Source organism: Meleagris gallopavo, chromosome 3 (genome assembly GCF_905368555.1).
Source record: "Meleagris gallopavo chromosome 3, MGAL_WU_HG_1.1, whole genome shotgun sequence".
NCBI classification, from domain to species: Eukaryota; Metazoa; Chordata; class Aves; order Galliformes; family Phasianidae; genus Meleagris; species Meleagris gallopavo.
This window is the reverse complement of record NC_139406.1, coordinates 58,904,650-58,923,121: the sequence shown is the minus strand read 5'-3', so window position 1 is coordinate 58,923,121 and position 18,472 is coordinate 58,904,650. Positions and strand designations below refer to the sequence as shown.

Sequence of the window (18,472 nt, the reverse complement as noted above, 5' to 3'; positions counted from 1 at the left end):
CCGCTCAGAAAAGGAACCCCGACAAAGTGCAGGAGAGGTCGTGCCGAGAGCTCTCAGGGAGGTGAAAAAAGAGAACAGGAAAGGATGGCCACGGTGTTCCCTCCGCCCCGCACTCTGCCCGTACCGCAGCCGCGCCGGCCCCGCAACGCAGAACTTGGGCCCCCCCAGCCGTGCCCGCACTCACCAGCTGCAGCGAGCAGAGGAAGATGAGCGTGCAGCGCCCCGTGCAGCAGCCCATGGTGGCGGAGCGCCGCGGCTGCTCCTCGGCTTCCCTCCGCGCTGCCGGGCGAAGCGGGGGCTCACCGCATCCGGACGGAGCGGCCGCGTCCCCCTCCCCTCCTCCTCGCCGTTCCCCCGCCTCTGCTTCTCCACCTCCTTTGTCGGAGGGGCAGCAGCCCCGCGGAGCGCAGCCGGCGGCAGGGACTCAGCTCGGCTCTGGGGAAGGGGCAGGGGCCGGGGGTGGGCGTGTGCGGAGCGGGGCGGGCCGGGCGGGGCGTGCTGCGGGGACAGGGAGCGGCGGAGGGCGGGCGAGGGATACGAGGGGAGTGGGCTGTGAAGAGATTGGGCTGCTCTCGTCCGGGCGTCCCGCGAACACGCGGCTCCGAGCGGGGACAGAGTCCGCGAGGGGCGTCTGAGGGCGGCTTGTTGCGGGCGCGCGGGGAAAGTTCACGGGACTTGGGCGGCTGAAGCGGGCGGGGCGGAGCTTGTCCCACAGCCACCCGCCCGTGTGGCAGCCGAGGAAGCTCAGGGCTATTGTTCGGGGCGGGGGAGGCACTCCGACCCGTTCCTCGTCCCGGTGCAGGTGCTGAGGCGCAGAACCGCGCTGAGGGGAGAGGCTCGGGGCTCCTGGGGGAACGGCGCTGCCTCCTGAGGCGCGTGGGTGAACGGGGCGGGGAGAGCTGCGGGCGCTGCTCAGAGCCCCTTCCTGGGCCGGGTGAGTTCGGCAGCTACCCGCCTTCAGTGGGCGCTGAGGGAGACGTAGGGAAGACCGTGTCCCAGTCTCTGAGACATTTTGGCTAAAGGAAAATAGGTTAAAATACGCGCGTTCTCCTTTAAAGATGTTCTTTTTTACAGATGGATAAAGTGTCAGAACCTTTTTTTTATTTTTTTTTTTTTTTTTTTTTTTTTCTCCTTTCCAACAAAGTACGGGTAAATCAGATGACTTCTCACAGGCACTTAGAGAAAGTGCTTTCCTGCAGCCTGGTGCTTACTGCTGCTCTGAGACACCAGCCTCTGCCAAGCAACGCAAAGCTTGCCCAGAGGAAAAGAGAATCTTTTGTGAGGCGTTTTAGCGAGGTGTCTAATGCCTCCATGAAACATGCAGTATTGTACCCCTGAAAGAAGTAAAACCTTTAATTTATGCATTAAATGGTAGTGACAGTCCAGTAATTACAAAATTACCCCAAAGTTCTATTGTGTCACGCTACATTTGGAGAGCTGCTTTTTATGGGTTTTAAGTCAGAAAGCATTGTTACGGTTCTGTATACCACACCAAAGGAACAAAAGAGAAACAGAGAAATAAGAACCAGGTTCTGCTCACCCAGGATTTGTATCTGACTGATTGTCTGTGCGAGGAGTGCAAATATACCCTGTGCTGGGTGATGCATGACAGCTGAATAAAATAACTTGAGTTCTATTTTTCTGTGTGGCTTCTGAGATAAAATTCTTTACAAGGCTAAACTTAGTAAAGTTACATGATCCGGGAATGTATATTGTGAAGGATGAAAGGGAGTAAATTGAAAGATAGTTGCCAAGAATACACTGTGCTAACCTGAGCTGGAAGCAGTCGTGGATAACTGGCTTTCTATATAGAAGGGTTAGAGTACGTGTCATCTCTCTGGTCTCTGCTGGAATAGGTAATGTGCTATTGTGCAGATGTTTTTAGTTAAAAGAAATAAATAAATAACAAGAATTTTGAGGTGGGTGAGGAGCCAGGTAAAGGAAAGGAAACTACAAAGGGTTTTACTTGTACCAACTACAGTCAGACACTTCTAGTATGTCAGTGGAATGAGGCCCATAACTCTTTTCCCTCTATCTCCGCGTGTAGTACTCTTCTGGGAAGTAGGTAAGCCTTTATCTTTCTTTCTTTCAAGAAAGCAGATACCTTCCAGCAGTAGAGTAGTGTTTGAATGGAAAACCACGCTTTTGTTAACAAAGAGCTGCCTGAAGGCCTGGATAGGATGCACAAGCCACTCTTGACTTGTCCATGCTCTTGATTTAGCGGTCTGCAGAACTTTAAGAAACAATAAACATTCAAACTGTCTTCAAGAATATGAAAGGCAGAAAATTTCTTAAAATAAAAAAAAAGAGAGAGAGAGAATAAGGAGTATTTTTGTATAGACAGTTTAACTAACCCATCTTCACAATTCCTGAAATTGAATTCCAGAGCTGTTCATTTTTAGAGCATGCAAAAATAAGGTAAAGAAGTAAACTCTAAAGAGTAGGGAAAAAAAACCAAAACCTCCAGACCACTGCGTCCCTGCCTACTCCTATGGGATGTAAAGCTTTACTAATCTCTTAATATTGAACTGTTTGCCTTTTCCTCTTCCTGAAGTATTTTGCAATCCCAGCTATCAAAACTGATCCTGAGATTAAAAAAAAAAAAAAAAAGAGGCAATTTTCTGAAGCAGATTTTCTTGAGTATGAGGTTTCACAAACAAAAAACTGTTATCTAGTCAGGGAAGCATTACAAAAGTTAATTAACAAGAGAATGCTGTAGAACATGACTTCCATATGAGCACAGGGATCTGAATGTTAGGATGTAACTGCCATACAGCTGAAAGCACTCAGCATTAACAGGATAAGTTGGGTCAAAGGGAGCTTAAAGTTGAAGCATGATTACTAGAAGATATAGGATTCTTAGAATATATCAGAGAGTGCAGTGTAAAAGTAGTGTAACATACGAAGCAAAGAGGAAGGACCATATTTTATAGAATTACCTATCCATGAATTGGGTAGAGAAGCTGAGAATCAAACTCATTTCCAGCTTCATAATGAAGACAGCCCTAATATAGCACTGTGCATGCCAACTAGGTAAAAAATGGTGTAAGAACTAAAAAGCCTTGTGGAGTAGCTTAATGCCTAACAAGATGCACTGTGTGGATGCAAATTTAGCATGCTTGAAAAGGAAGCTTGTACTCGAAAGCTTTATGATACGTTTATGTAGGCACAGCCGTACCCTGATATAATTGTGTGATTCCTTATGCTAAAGCTGTAATTGTAGGCCTGCAGATCTGGTGCTTTTAATCTCACTGCATTCGAAGCAGAAAACTAAAGTTGTTCACTTTTATAGAATATCCTCACATACATCTACAAGAGGTATTACAACTATGTAATAAAGACTTTATCACCTATAGGTTTATTCCTACTCCTAATTTGATGGGCTATATTCTTCAGAATAAAACATACAGAAGTTTTCAAGAAGTAAAACCATCAGTAAAAGATCTTGCATCAAGAGAACAAAATAAAATTCATAATATTTGACTGCCCTTGTAGCTCTGTAACTGTGTATACCTCTCATCTAAAAAACAATTCAATCACCTGCCTGTGTTGGAGCTTTCCTCAATCTGCACCGGATTGCTGTGATCATTGACCTAGACCTCAGAAGACGCACTTTGTTAACTACGTCAATTTGACAACAATAACTATCACAGAAAAAACACTTTCCTCATAGTCTGACTTTGCCATAATTGATTGTGAATATTACTCAAAGGCAACTACTGATAAGAATAAATTAGAGTTGCAGTTTCTCCCTTAAATTTAGATTTGAGTATTTACTTGATTTCAGACACTGAGCATTGCCCTACATACAAAGGTTAGGTACGTACAGTCAGGGTCTGCAGAATCAGAGCTTAAGAATAGATTCCCTTGGCTTCAGATTTCATCTTTAATTTTTATATATAATGCAAAAAGACAGGAAATTAGAAGCTTTGTAATTACTGTCTGAGCTTTTCCAGAATGATAGAGGATAGAGGGATCAAACGACACCTCCTTATAGCTATCAACAGGTCACACTTTTGGCAGGAGAATGTTGTAATTGCTTAGAATAACATTGCCCTGCATATTCCCCAAATAGTCCTGAAATACCTCAAGCAAACTAGAAACCTCATGAAATTTAATATACCTTTAAAAACAAATGAGTGTTTCAAGATAATATCGGAGTTTTTCGTAAAACCTATTTTCAATTTATCCTCCTGAAGACAGATATACAATGTAATGATTTAATTTTTCATTTTGATGTTAGCACCTGCTGCTGGGAAACCGTATTCTTTGTTAAAACACAAGTACTTCATGGAATGGAAATGTATGTTCATTGTGAATGATGTTGGGTTGTTTCATGTTAACAATAATGTTTTAAATGATTGGGGGGAAGTGAGGGGAAGCGGGGACTCTGGACCAGAATAAAGGTTAAGATCTTTGCAACTGTCTCTGCTATTAAATACAGAGACAAACAGCTGACAAGCAATAAGGCTTCTTTATTGCTGTTTGCAGGTCATTAGGTGATTCAGTTTGAATGATGCAGTGTAAATAAACATTGCTACAGTCCTCAGTTTTAACAGGGAAAAGCTTGACTGAAGGTACAGTACCAAGCATTCTGTAAACAGCCATTGAAAGACGATTATTTACTCAAAGGATAAGGGATATTTACACAATAAATGAAGCCTTTTCTACCCTCAGAGTGTTTTCTTGTTTTATAAAAGATAAGTTTTGGTGAAGCATTTCCTTAGCGGGGTACAGACACTTAGAATGTTTCTACTGACATTTCCGCAACAAGAATAAACAGAAACTCCTACAGCCATGGGGAGTATTTTTCCCCTTTGAAATCATGGACAGCTTATCAGGTATCCAACTGCCAATATGTGACAACAAATGCTTTCAGTGATGTGTTGTTTAAAAATCATTTTTTAAAACATCGTTGTTTAAAAACATTTCAGCTGTCTCACTGTGTAGTTACTTATGTGGGAAAGTACAGAGGATTTTCCTTCAAAAGACTAAGCTGATTTTATATTATCTGAAACAGAGTACAGAATGGGTAGCTTTTCATCACTTACTGAGGTTCTCCCAATGGGTTTTTTAAAGATGGCACTGATAACAGCTGTGTTATTCACAACCAAAGGGTGTCTGAAATATTCTTGCGACGCTTGCTGCTCTCATGCTCTGCTCAGCTTTTGTGACTTGTTGAATAAGATTTTGGATCTGGCCATCAGTGATAAGCCCTCACAGGTCACAGCACAGGTTTTGCCACAGTGGAAAATATGGGCAATATCTCCTGTTCTGGAATCGCTCTCAACTCCTACTGAAATCAGTGGGAACTAGGGCAAGCAGTGAGCACGTGACTGAGGCCTGAAGAGGAACTTGTGGGCTGAGATGACAGGTTGTTCCACCTGACTGTTTTTAAAGTTTCTGCTCTAAGCTTCAGTAGAGGCAATATTTTTCTCTGAGTAATTCACGCCCATTTTCTGGCTATTTTCAGACTTTAAATGTCAGCTTTTCATAGAAAAGGCAAAACTGACTTGTCCACTTGATGCCAAATAACAAAATTGACTTAAATTACAGTTATTATATTTGTAGTTTAAAACACATTCTTTTGTTATGTCTACAAAGCTGAAATATTTTAACTCAAGTTTTCTTTTCGCACAATGTGAAAGGTTACCTTTTGGATAAAACCTGTTAATAGCATCCATCCAAGGGATGAATTTTGGTTTGGGCAAACTGTAAACTCCCTGATTTTTTGTCTCTGGACTCAATTGTATCCTTCAGAAGAAGGCTTCATCTGCATCTGTTGCAAACTACCCTAACTCCATCACTTACTGGTGAAATGCACTGATATATACAAGTGACTACCTAAAGCTGCTTTACCACTGCACAAACCATTTGAATGGTAAAGATAGAATTACATAAATTAAGGTAGGAAAAGACCGCTAAGGTCATCTAATCCAACCACCAACCCATCCCCACCATGCTCATTAACCATGTCCCTCAGTGCCAAATCTACACATTTCTCCAGGGATGGTAAATCCACCACCTCTCTGGGCAGCCTGTTGCAATGCACTACTAGTCTCACATCTCGTGTATTTTGCTGCAAAGCAATCAGACTAGATTCTGAGAGCAATGAATTCCTACTTATATAACTTAATTGGTGTTTTCCTTTTCTTCTTACAAAGGTATTTTTTCTATGTTAATTTTTTTCCTTTTAGTGAACTCATAGTATAAACAGTAACTTCCAGGAAGCAATTGTCTCGTCTTTCAATTTCTCTTCAAACAGAGCAAATTTCTGTTTGCTAAATCAACCTGATTTACTAATTAACATCTGGATCTTATGTGCACGCTATGCACACACACAATAATTCCACAATTATATTATATTAGCTATTTAAGAGCTCATCTAATTGTACTCTATACATAATCCCTGAAAATGAGATTTGCATAAAGTAATTTAAAATAGTCAGACAAACAAGAAGTATATAATTATGTATTGCTCTGAAATAAATACATTTTCAATTTTCAGTTTCCATAACTGATTTCACTGGAACACAATTTAGACTGTGAATATCTGAATAAATAACAAAATGACAGTATTCTATTGTCCTGTATGTGCTTACATGGAATTTACAGACAGGATCTGCTTTGTTACACTAACTGGATTACCTGTGGGGAGAGCAAACCTTGATAACATTGAAATTATCTTTGTGTAGGAGCTGTGGGAGAGGAGGAAGGTGAGAAGCACTCTCCATTTTAGTCTCCTAAACAATTAACTCATAAGATGTTCCTGTAAATCATAGAATCACAGAATCAAGGGACCTCAAGGATCATGAATCTCCAACCCCCCTGCCACACACAGGGCCACCAACCTCCACATTTAATACCTGACCAGGCTGCCCAGGGTCCCATCCAACCTGGCCTTGAACACCTCCAGGGATTTCTACAACTTCCAGAGTGGAGAATGCAGGCTCCTAAGTTCTTTAAATTTGAACTAAATGTTATGCTTGTAGTCATATGAAGTCTAAAATGCAGATATCCCCCTAATCTTCAAAGTGAACTTCTTTCTTGGACTTGCCATTAGTCTGAGACTAGCTTATGACATTATTCTTAGAGATTTTAATAATCCTTCACAGTTCAGAATTTATGAATTTACATGATAGAATATTCCACATATAGTGAGGTAAATGAATTCCTTTGTTTTCTCTATTAACTTCCTGCATGTTTTAGATAGTAATGCTTTCATAGTCTTGGAATTGCCAGTCGGTATACACACTGTTCTGTGTCCATATTACTAGCAACATATATTATCATGTATGATGATCTTATTGTGTTTGCTGATAATTGTTGTATATGTCCAACTCAGGGAGTCTAGTGACTGCACAGGAATCTTTGCATGAAGAAAAATAAATAGGATCCTTTCCACAAGAAGGTAGAACTGTTAAATGTGTAAGGATATGCATCATAGATCAGGAAGCTAAATCTGTTCCAGAAGCTGATAGCACGCACTCTGACTGTTAAACATAATCAGCCATATTATATACTGACCAAGAAGGTTGTACTGATGAATTTTCTACTTGGATGACCAATACTGTCTGAGAAGTTGAGTAACAGCTAATTATTTTAATACTAATACCAGTCATATATTTTTGCATTTGTTTGATGTTCCTGAAAATTACAGAGCTATGCTTAAATGTGTTGTTCAAATTTTTATTATCGCATTGAGCTCTTTACTTGTAGGCTCTTAAAGAAAAAAAAAACCTCAGTCCCATCATTCAAAGATGAATATATCAGATAGTACATTGATGATGACCCTATGCTGGGAATTAGAAGGACTCCAGCCAACAAAGGAATAAGATTCTAGAGCACTTTTCCCCAAGAGCTATCAGGAGAAGAAATTCAAGTCAATTAGTTTTGAAATGACATTGATAAATTAATGAAAGGAACTGGATGATGCATAGACATTTGCAGTACCAGAACTCAACAGAACACCAGGTAATCCCTTTGAATTATGGAAAGCTGTCAGAAATTCTAACGTTAAGACAGCATCACAAACGAATAGAAGGAGAGGTATCAGACAGATATCCATTATGTCACCAGGAGTGATTTTATAAAATGTCTGACAGCATGGAAGCCTCTAGATATCCTGTTCTAAGTTAGATGTCTCAGAATGGGAGATTCTCAGAAGAAAATGAAAGCAACCTCTGGAAATTTATTTGAGTGTCACCATGAACAAATAACAAAATATGGATAGCTCAGACTTGAGAAAAATGGCCAGAGTAAGCAATTCAGGAGCAGTGCATAAACTTCAATATCGTTGCCTAAAGAACTCACTGAATAATACTGAATAATAGGCCAACACATAAAAATCAGACTGTTCACAGATAAATTTCAATAGTAAAAAGAAGCAAAACAAATAGAGAAAAGGCTAAGTTCCCAGAGAAAAGAGTAAATACTTTATTGCAAATAACCTTCCCACCTCTCATGAAGAGAGTTTGCTCTAGCAGCAGACAGAATAAGGGCTGTGATGATAGATAATATCTTCATCATTTACGGCTGTGAGGTCATTCTTCTCAATAGCTGATTTTTACCCACCACTAAAATGAGAATGCTATCTTCAAGTCATTTTAGATTACATGAAATGTAAAGCCCAAATAAAAGCTAGGTCATGCAGAGAGGACAGAACCAAGCCATCAGCTGAGGGGTCTCCTGTTGAGTCCTGGGCAGCATGGGAGGAAGCACAGCGAGCCCCCCTGCTCCCATCACTGCTGCAGCTGCAGCTCTGCCTCAGCTCTTAAGTGTAATTCCAATTTGACAGCTTGCATGGGTGTGAATACATTTAAGTAAAAAAGAATCCCTGCCAACCTTAGATGAATTAAACAACTGTGACACACACTGGGCCAGATTCTCTAATGTACCACACCAATTTACAGTGTTGTGACTGTTAACCGGAGTCCCAGTTCATTTTTAATGTCATGGTTAACAAAGCTGTATACAGACACAGATTGCTATAGATGTTAAATTTTGTTTGAGGTCGCTGTTTGCAATGGATTTTCACATAATGTTTTGAAATTGGTAATCTGAAATGAGGGTAGTGTTTGCAATTGAGGGCATGTTTGCATTTGTAGTGTCAGATTCCACTGTTTTTCTTTAAGACAGTTTTCTGATATGTCCTGATATATTTATGTAAAACTTCAAGGCAGAGACTGTGATTTTCTAACTAATCCTTTTGGCTCTCAGTTAAAGTCTCAGTTCTCCCATGGTAAACATAAAAACTTACTTTCATAAAAAATCATAGAATCATAGAATGGCCTGAGTTGAAAAGGACCACAATGATCATCTAGTTTCAACCCCCTGCTATGTGCAGGGTCACCAACCACCAGACCAGGCTGCCCAGAGCCACATCCAGCCTGGCCTTGGATGCCTCCAGGGATGGGGCATCCACAACCTCCTTGGGCGACCTGTTCCAGTGTGTCACCACCCTCTGAGTGAAAAACTTCCTCCTAATATCTAACTTAAACCTCCCCTGTCTCAGTTTAAAACCATTCCTCCTTGTCTATCACTATCCACCCTTGTAAACAGTCGTTCCCCTTCCTGTTTATATGCTCCCTTCAAGTACTGGAAGGCCACAATGAGGTCTCCCCAGAGCCTTTTCTTCTCCAAGTTAAGGCTTGTACCATTGTCTTAGCTCATGATTCTATGTTTCTATCCATTTGCCTGTGGAAGGGGAAAAAACGGGTTAAACCTCTGCAACAAATAACAATTTGTATAATGCTTCTGCCGAAGTCCACAGAATCAGAAATATCTGTGTCTGTCACTTGTTTGCCAAATCAAATATTTCAGAGGAAAGGCAATACGTTTGGCTTATATTTTCAAATGTCACTATTCAAGAGAAAATGTCATCTTTTCAGCAGGAACACGGGACTTAACAATATCATAATGAAACTGCAGTGAACTTCTGGCTATGAATTTGACCTACCTGTGGTTCATTCTTCATTCCTCCGAAGGAATTCTTTAGCCCTAAGGAACAGAAAGGTTATTTGAGCCAGGCTGGGATGCAGAGTGATTCATTGCAGGCAGCGCCACTGCTCTTTGGTTGAGTGAACGAACGCTTGTGGTGCCAATGGCATAGCAATTAGTAAAATCTGAAAAAAAAAGTACAATTTGAGGTGAAATGATTGCTGTTCTGTCAACATAGTGCTAGGTTGATCACATATTTTCTAGCAGACGAAGAAGAATTGTTAAGAAAGTATGAGAGAAGCAGCTGTGTTAAAAATGGCATCTTTTCATTTAACAACTTCTGCTCCTCCGGGTGAAAGACTACACTCATTAGTCTTTCTGGACTGGGTGGGATTTTGAAGCAAAGTGCCTAATGTTCTGGTTGGTAGAACTGTGCAGCTTTCTTTCTTGTCTGCACATCCACCTTCTTCCTCACTCCAGTAAAACCATATGCTTTTTACCATCTCTGGGAGCCAAAACAAAGGAGTGAGTATGCACTTTCCAGGAAATCAGCATTGCTGTATATGGAAAAAAATGTTCTCTGAATGTATAAAGAGGATCACACTATGTTTATTCACTTGAAAGACAGTCCCATGAAAAGTATTTTGTGTGTTAGGTACTATCAATAAACCTGTTTCAGTTGTTGAGCATTGATATGATCTTCGTACTCCGGCTTAAACTTTACATGCAAAGGGCTGATAAAAACACTTTTAAATGAATGCTTTTTAAAAAGACCTCAAGTGTGAAGTTTGAGAGATAAGGAGCACTAAGAAGAGAATAATAGTGCCATTTTAAGGAGATTTGAGAACACAATCACATTTATACCCCATCTTTATGAAGTGTAAGCCAAGAATAGCAGCCCTGCTCTTTGTCTGCCTCTAAACACAAACCACTGCTCTTCCAAAACTGTTTTCTTCTTCTGGCTGACAAAAGAATTCTCATAGCTGAACAGCAAACTAATTTGAATTAATCTAGATTAAAACTAATCATTACTGTTTTTGTTTTCTCTCAAGTTAACTTTGAAGTGGACTTGTTCTCCCATTTAGTTCATTGCTTGGCGATGCTGGCAGCAGGCAGGGAGCAACAGAGGGACAAGAGCAAACATTTGGGAACAGGGAGAGGGCAGGGCTGTTCTTTCTGGCAGCAGCACTGAACTGCTCACAGAATTGCAGTGTTAAAACATCCCATCCCAACTGTGTTGGGTTATTTCTGCTTATGCTAACACAACCAAAGCAGATCAAGCTGCACTGAGTGGGAGGCTGAGACAAGGCAATCAAAAACCGCACAGTTCCAGGGACTGGAGTGTTCATTAGTAGTGAGGTCTTGAGTAGTAAATAGAGAATTTAAAAGCCAATGGTGGTGCAATCAGTAGCACAGCTTTTGTGAAGGGCTGTGGAGACCAAACCCAGATTTGTGCTGCAGCTGGCTAGCACGGCGCTGCGACACAAAGCAGCTCTAAAGCCGGGGTAGCCAATTAATGCAGAGAATCGGCACAGCATGTCTTATGCCACTGCTCTCCTGGCAGCTGGTATTTGTCTCCCACAGTCAGCTCATGCCTGCTCTGTGACTGTCTCAACTGTCCTAAGGGCTCTTATTTGTTGGTACAATCGCAGTGCGGTATATCTCATTTTAAATTGCCATAAGTACGGAGTGCGTGTGAGTGCTTGCACCTCCAGGCTGCTCTGGCTCTCTGCTCAAGCTGTGCACTGTTTGCTGTGTGATTTTTTCTGTTTCCAATATGTCCCCTAACAAAGAGAAGTGAGAAAAATAAATACTTTTCAGTAAAAAAAAAAATCCTCTTGTTTGTGCATGCTGTAGTGCTTGCTCAGTGATACCTTAAAATACATATTTGATGGAAATGAAAAATGGTGTGTGATTTGGAATATGCCAAGTGCTTGATAGCTACATGGATAATGCTACAGTGTGCAGAACGCCCATGTCCTAGGACTCTCCTGGCAGGACAGGACACATACCTTGATATAGAGGAATTGAAAAAACACAATAATGCTGTCTTTTTCCATGAACATACAATACCAATCACGTGATGCAAAAGTCACCATTATGTGACAGGTGCTTTTTCAGCCAAGAAGATGGGAACAGCACAACTGACATTTCTTGCATGGCCACTCATGGGATGAGCTCTGGGTTCACATAAAGCAGTCCCTAGTAGGAAGCCCAGTGCATGGATGAGAGCAACGCTGCTGTGGTGACCTGAGAGAAGAGTCATAGGGCTGCGAGAGGTTTGAGCTCTGGGATTCACCACCAAACTCCCCAGATGCTGTCCTGAGTGCAGCCTGCTCACACCAGTGGGTTTTCAGGAAAAGGAGGAGACTTGAGACTGGTGAGCTGTTCCCTCTCCTTCTGCAGCACCAGGGAACAATGAGAATGTATAACACAGGACGACCTGAGTATTTTAATTACCCTTGCATTCATTTAGGTCTCCAATGTTAAGAGAAGGATATTTCTTGTAAATGGAAGCACCTAAGTACTCTGATCTGCAAACCACAAAGACGCAGTGCGTCCTGACCACAGAGATGAGCAGCAGTCTTTACACTTGAAAATTTGTTACTGAACTCACACTCTGTAAAAAAAAAAAAAAAAAAAAAAAAAATTACAGAAGAGACATGTCCTATATGTGTTTGTTCATACTGATGGTGACTCTGGGTTCAAGAAACACACAGAAAGCTTGAAGTGCTCTTGATGTAATTTCCATGCTGGAGGGAACAATGAAAGTAAAAAACCTTTGCACATCCCCTCTCACAGCCACAGAATCAAATTATGCATTCAGGAAGAAATATGTGCAGTTTCCTTTGCTCATACAACTTTTAATCATATCTGTGCACATGAGAAGACTTTGAAAATATTCCAAACTTTTAACTTTGGCTTTCCTCAAGTCTATTTGCAGGAAATAAATTTTTAAGGCTACAGACCCACATTTCTCCAGAAATTCTTTGTAGTTAAGATTTACCAATGTCCTTGTCTAGTATTCTTTTTACACATTTCTATTCGTTCAGCTTTCCTACTCATCTGTCAGAAACAATTAAATCACTGGATTTTTCATTGTTTGAAATAACTGGTTGCATTACCATCTGGAAACAATACATTTTAAGTGCATAATTACGGATGTTTGAAATCCCAGGAACCCAACTTTATATGCACAGGACCAGGAGGCAGCATGCTCAGAAATGTATTGTCAGCTGTGTGACAAACAGCAAAGAGGGAAGGAAGAACAATTCCCAACCACTTCTCTGCTGCCTTCCCTCCAGCGGCCTGAGAAAGCTAACGTCAGGTTCGCCTGCAGAGCAAATGAGAACACGTTAGATTGCTGTTATTTGTGTCAAATTTTGGTAATTGCAGTGGGATGAGGGGGCCCCAGTGGCTGTGGCTTCTCAAGTCTTTGTCCTTCGTCGAGTGCAATTCCTCTATGAGGACAGAAAATCAACTTCGTGGTCATTTCCAGGAAGTGCAAAGAAGCAAAGCACACTGTCTGGTAGGACTGCTAAGCATAACTATCTGTTGCACATAACTTCCCAGTGGAAGGTGGTTTGAGATTCTGAAACAGAAGCTGAATTTTTACAAAACTACAACTTAAAGATATGACAGCTCCTCGCTAAAACATTGGCTGTTAGTTAATCTCAACTAGTCCAAATGGCTATCCATCCTCTTTACTGCTCCTTTTTTTTACACGTGACTTCTTCCATGATATCATGATACATTCACTCATCACAATGCATCCTAACTGAAAAGAACCAGGTCCTGCAGCTTCACTGCAGGCTGCAGGCTCAGACCAGAGGAATAACATCAGAGTGTATATGTCCCTTATACTGACTGACAAAACACATACCTAGCAACTAAAAAAATAAAATAAAATAAAAATAAAAAAAAAGTAAAAAGTAAAAACCCTGCATACAGACCCAAACATTTCATCTGATGTAAACTCTGTCACTGATTTCATAATTTTTGCATTCCCACTTGCTCATAATCTTTGTACTTTTTTTTTTTTAAAGTTTTTTTAAAGTATCACTGTATACTAAAAGACTTGTAGCTCCCAGCTGTTACCACTTCTAGTTCCCAGTCTCCATACCATTCATCTCAGAACTTCTCACCTGGCTGACCTGAGAGCACAAGGGACAGCTTCTCAAACTAATTACGAACTCCTTGAGATCTCTCTGGCAGAAGTATGCTGAATTTGTAGTCTCCCTAGGAGATGCAGTCTACTTAGAAGCACAGGGAGAAAAGATCCACGGGAAATGGATTGGATACTGCACAAAGTGGTTGAGAGTAACATTTTACAAAGGAAAAAAAGGGAGGTGGTACATTCTGCAAATCAGACTTCCTGTAGTGGCAGCCACAGTAGACCAAGCCCTTAGCTGGATATGAAGCCTGGCCCAGCTGTACAGCCTGTGTGCCATTTAAGAGATGGCAGGGAAAGAAAGTTATTTTTCGTTTGCATTTCAGTTGTGTATTACAAAACTCCCAGGCAGTTTCAAGACCCAGTGTGCTAGGTATTGACCATATCTATGTCTAAAACCACTTCTAACCTCAAATTTTTTGCTGTCTCCCAAGTATCTGTCACTTAGCAAGTTGACATGCTAAGGGGCGGCAGTTTTCTGGAGGCTCCATGAAAGAAATAACTCTTAGGGTGGCTGTAACTTAGAATAGCAAAGTGACCTCATAGGTATTAGCCAGAGAGGGTTCTGCCACTTCTTCACACAGACAAAACAACAGTGATTAAAGGAGAAAAAAGGTATTTTGTCAGTTAGTAACCATCAAAATGCAAATGTACAAATATCCTTGAATGGCCAAAGAACATATTTAAGAGATTCCAAATCCTACTTTTCTGTGTTTGGAGGGACAGTGAAGATCAGTGAGGAAACATTATCCTCCAGGCTTCAGGAGTTTCTTTCCTATACTCTTCAGAGTTGAATTACGATTTACTTCTTTACTTCTAAATACGAAAAGAAGTAAATCAGATTTTAATTAATGCATCTGATTATCTTTTTTTTTTTTTTTTTTTTTTTTTTTGTAATGGAATCAGAACAAGTTGGCTAAGGAGAAAAGCTCAAATCTCTGACCTTCACACCAGTAAATGCCTGCTTGATTAAAAGAGCTTTTCTTTAATCAACAAATTAAAATCCAGGTGAATAAGTTTATCCCCATTGAATTCATTTTTCCATTGCCAAATCAGTTTGTTTCAAGACAATACATAATGTCTCTTCTATGCATTTTTGTAATATAGATATTATTTTTCTTTGAACTACAGTCCAAAATGCACATGTAAAAATCAATGTATAAAGCTTACTAAAAATGCACAAGTGCTATAGCACTTCATATAGTTCCCCCCACATCTCAGTTTGGCATGACCTGCAGTCACATACAAGCATGTTGAACTGTGCAAGGGGAAGACAGTTAATTGAGGAATAATGTAAGACTTGGCAAGAGGATCTTGACATAGCTAATGGAAAGCATCAAAAAATAATGTAGTTCCAACCATCTGAAAATAAGAAATTTCTACTCCAAGAAAGCACAGCACTGTACAGTCCCAAGTACCTTGTGGAAGAACTAATGGGCTATATCCTGTGCACTGAGGAAGAGCATTTCCAACTCCTCAGAACTCCGTATGTCTTACTGCATGATGACTGATGCTCTGCACTGCACTAAGCCGTGTGAAGACACTGCTGAAAACTGTGCACACTGACAGATATTTTAAAGTATTTGTTAACATGTCACACATTTTCTTAAATGAACATGAAGAAAATCAAGCATTTCTGGTGTGGGATAAATGGTCAAACTGGATAAACATTTATTTTCTTCTTCGAATTAAATAAACAGCATTTATTGGCTTATAATACACTAGCTGAGATACACACAGTAAAGAATGTGATTAAATAGGTTTTCATTTGGTGCATTGTTTATGTATTCAGCCCTGATGATAATGTTCCCAAAGACAATCAATCATTGATTTTAATTTACTTTATTGTGTTAAAGAAAAGAGTGAATTAAATGTAAAATTTGATCAGCCTTTCTTTTGCATTCTGTAATAATCCAGATGGAGCATATACATTTCTATTTAGTGGCACTAGCGTGATTAAGAAATAAGATTTAATGAGCAGTGCATTTTTAGGGCTCATTAATAAAAGTTAGAGAGAAAAAGATCTATTGGTCATCATATTTCCTTCTTCATTGTGTTTGCAGGTCTACTATATGCTTAATGATGATGTATTATCCATTTATATAGACCTGCTTGTGTGTCAGAGGGACCACAACTGAGGGACACTGACTAACTCTAAACTTAGTGAGATATTTCTATCCCTAAATGGCACAGTCTGAGATGTAGAAGTCCCTGTGCATGGCACAGAGAGGGTCTGGAGCAGATGGATGAAGGGAGTTGACAGCTGAGGAGAGCAAGGCAGGAATAATTCATGGAAGAAGTGGGTTTGACAGAAGGAAGAAATATATGTGAAAGAGGAAAAAGATAATGCTGCGACAAGAAATAGAAGAGTGGCTTCAAAACAAGGAGATATACAACAAGAAGCTCACAGAGAAAAAGCAAAGGGTCTGGAGAGGGGGTTATACTGACTCAACTGTGTTATTAATTTGTTGCTCTGCAAGGATGATAAATTACACCCAGCTTTAGACTTGGATGTTTTCTAGCTAGAAATGGACAACTACTACAATGCAGCTGGGATGCAGATAGGGACATGGCCTGGGAGTGCATTTTGAAACAAAAACAACCAAAAAACTAATAGATGTTTTGTCTCTTAAAAATACTACTTAATACGCTGGAGAAAGGGGGATATTCCAGAGAACCCTGCACATATAGTCTGATCTCAAAAGGCAAAAAAATAAGCTCTGTAGGTATTCCATCTCTCTTCCCGTCTTAAGACAAAAAGTCATAGCCAGAAAGACCATGCAGTAGCATAATAATGTATAGTGAAGGGTAACACAAAACGTACAAGCAGCAGAAAGGAAGGAAAGGCTGTAAATTGCACCTAGATTGTACCATATGTTTCCATTCTTAATGATTAAATGAATTCATGTTATCTGTTTTACACACCTCCATCTTTACCCCCAGCATATGTACTGCCAAGCCATTAAGGTGTCCATCACTTTTGGTCCTTTTAAGCTCAGAGTGATGCTTATCCTGTTTTAGAGAGTGTTGAGTAACGATGGATAACAATGATAGTATCATTTTTTATAGCAATGAAAATGGACTATTCAAAATAGAAAGGCTTTTTTTTTTTTTAATATCACATATAGCTTTCTATATAACTGCAAGTTCTCTCCACTTGATATATTTCAATGAAGTTGATCCCATTGCCTCCTCTTAAATATAAATAAACACGCTTACTTCTACAGTTGCTATTTTTTACAGTGCTTCCCTCTGGCATAGTCACGAGGGGTATTGCTGCTCAGAATGGTTTGCCTCTGGCCACTGCACCTGGAAACACAGCAGCCCAGAGCCGCAGGGCCATAGCACTGAGGATGTTGATGCACTGCTTTACAATTTATGCTTTACATTGCCTCCCATGTAAATTGTACATGATTAAATTATGAGCGTAAAAGTTGTATTAAACTGTTATTTTCCTATTGAAGGAATCAGACAGTTTCTCTACTGCCAAGCTTGAACCTCCACCAGCAATCCATGCCTGGATTTACATTTTTAATTTAAAAAAAAACATAGCTTTATCTTCACTGCAATATCTGCCATCAGTACTCAGCTGCCTCATCAGCAAAATACCATAAAATGGCCATTTTGAGTTTGTAACAGGAGCATAACCACACCGGCTCCCATTCTACTCTCTAAGCACCTTTGGAGCACCCCAAACTGATGGCACAGCTTCTGACTCAATGGGCACATTGCTTCCTAAAGACTTCTCTTAACTGCTCTATGATCCAAGGGTACTAGGACGGCACTGAGAGAGTCAGGCAGAGATGATAGCAGCCTTTCAGTATCTAAAGGGAGCTATAAGAAAGAAGGGGACAGACTCTTTTGCAGGGTCTGTTGTACTAGAACAAGGGGAAATGGTTCCAAACTAAAAGAGATTTAGATTGGATATGAAAGGAAGAAGTTTTTTTTAACAATGGTGATGAGGCACTCACACAGGTTGCCCAGAAAGGGGGTGGATACCCCCATCCCTGGAGACATTTAAGGTCAGGCTAGACTGGGCTCTGAGCAACCTAATGTAGTTGTAGGTGTATCTGTTCATTGCATGGGTTTTGGACTAGATGGCCTTTAAGGGTGCCTTTCAACTCAAACAGTTCTATGTTTCTCTGTTACAGCATCCTAATCCATTTCACTGAGAGTGGGTGAAATATCACACAAATGTCCTGGACTTGCCCAGAAATGCTGGGTATGGCAGCAGCCATGCCATGGTGGGCATCAGCAGTTGTTGTATCGTACCTCCTGAAATCACAAAATCCTGATAGACAGTCCTTAGTTTATTGCAGTAGTACCAAGAGGCCCCAGTCACATATTGGAGGTCCCCAGTGA

The 18,472-nt window shown here is 40.5% G+C and overlaps 1 protein-coding gene across 5 annotated transcripts in view; it reads right to left on the bottom strand.

Annotated features, from left to right (window-relative positions):
* NKAIN3 (sodium/potassium transporting ATPase interacting 3) overlaps positions 1–18,472 on the bottom strand; it is a 404,665-nt gene that overhangs the window by 350,968 nt on the left and 35,225 nt on the right. The window contains exon 1 of one of the 5 annotated variants that reach the window (XR_014882537.1): positions 185–3,977. Coding sequence is in view for 4 of the 5 variants with exons in the window: in XM_085221179.1 (XP_085077305.1) it covers positions 185–238 (54 nt within the window). In the remaining variant the exon portion in view is untranslated. Of the gene's footprint in view, positions 1–184; positions 3,992–9,958; positions 10,125–18,472 lie in introns of those variants that run through there. The other 4 variants (XM_085221178.1, XM_085221179.1, XM_031552871.2 and 1 more) reach the window with 4 other exon arrangements.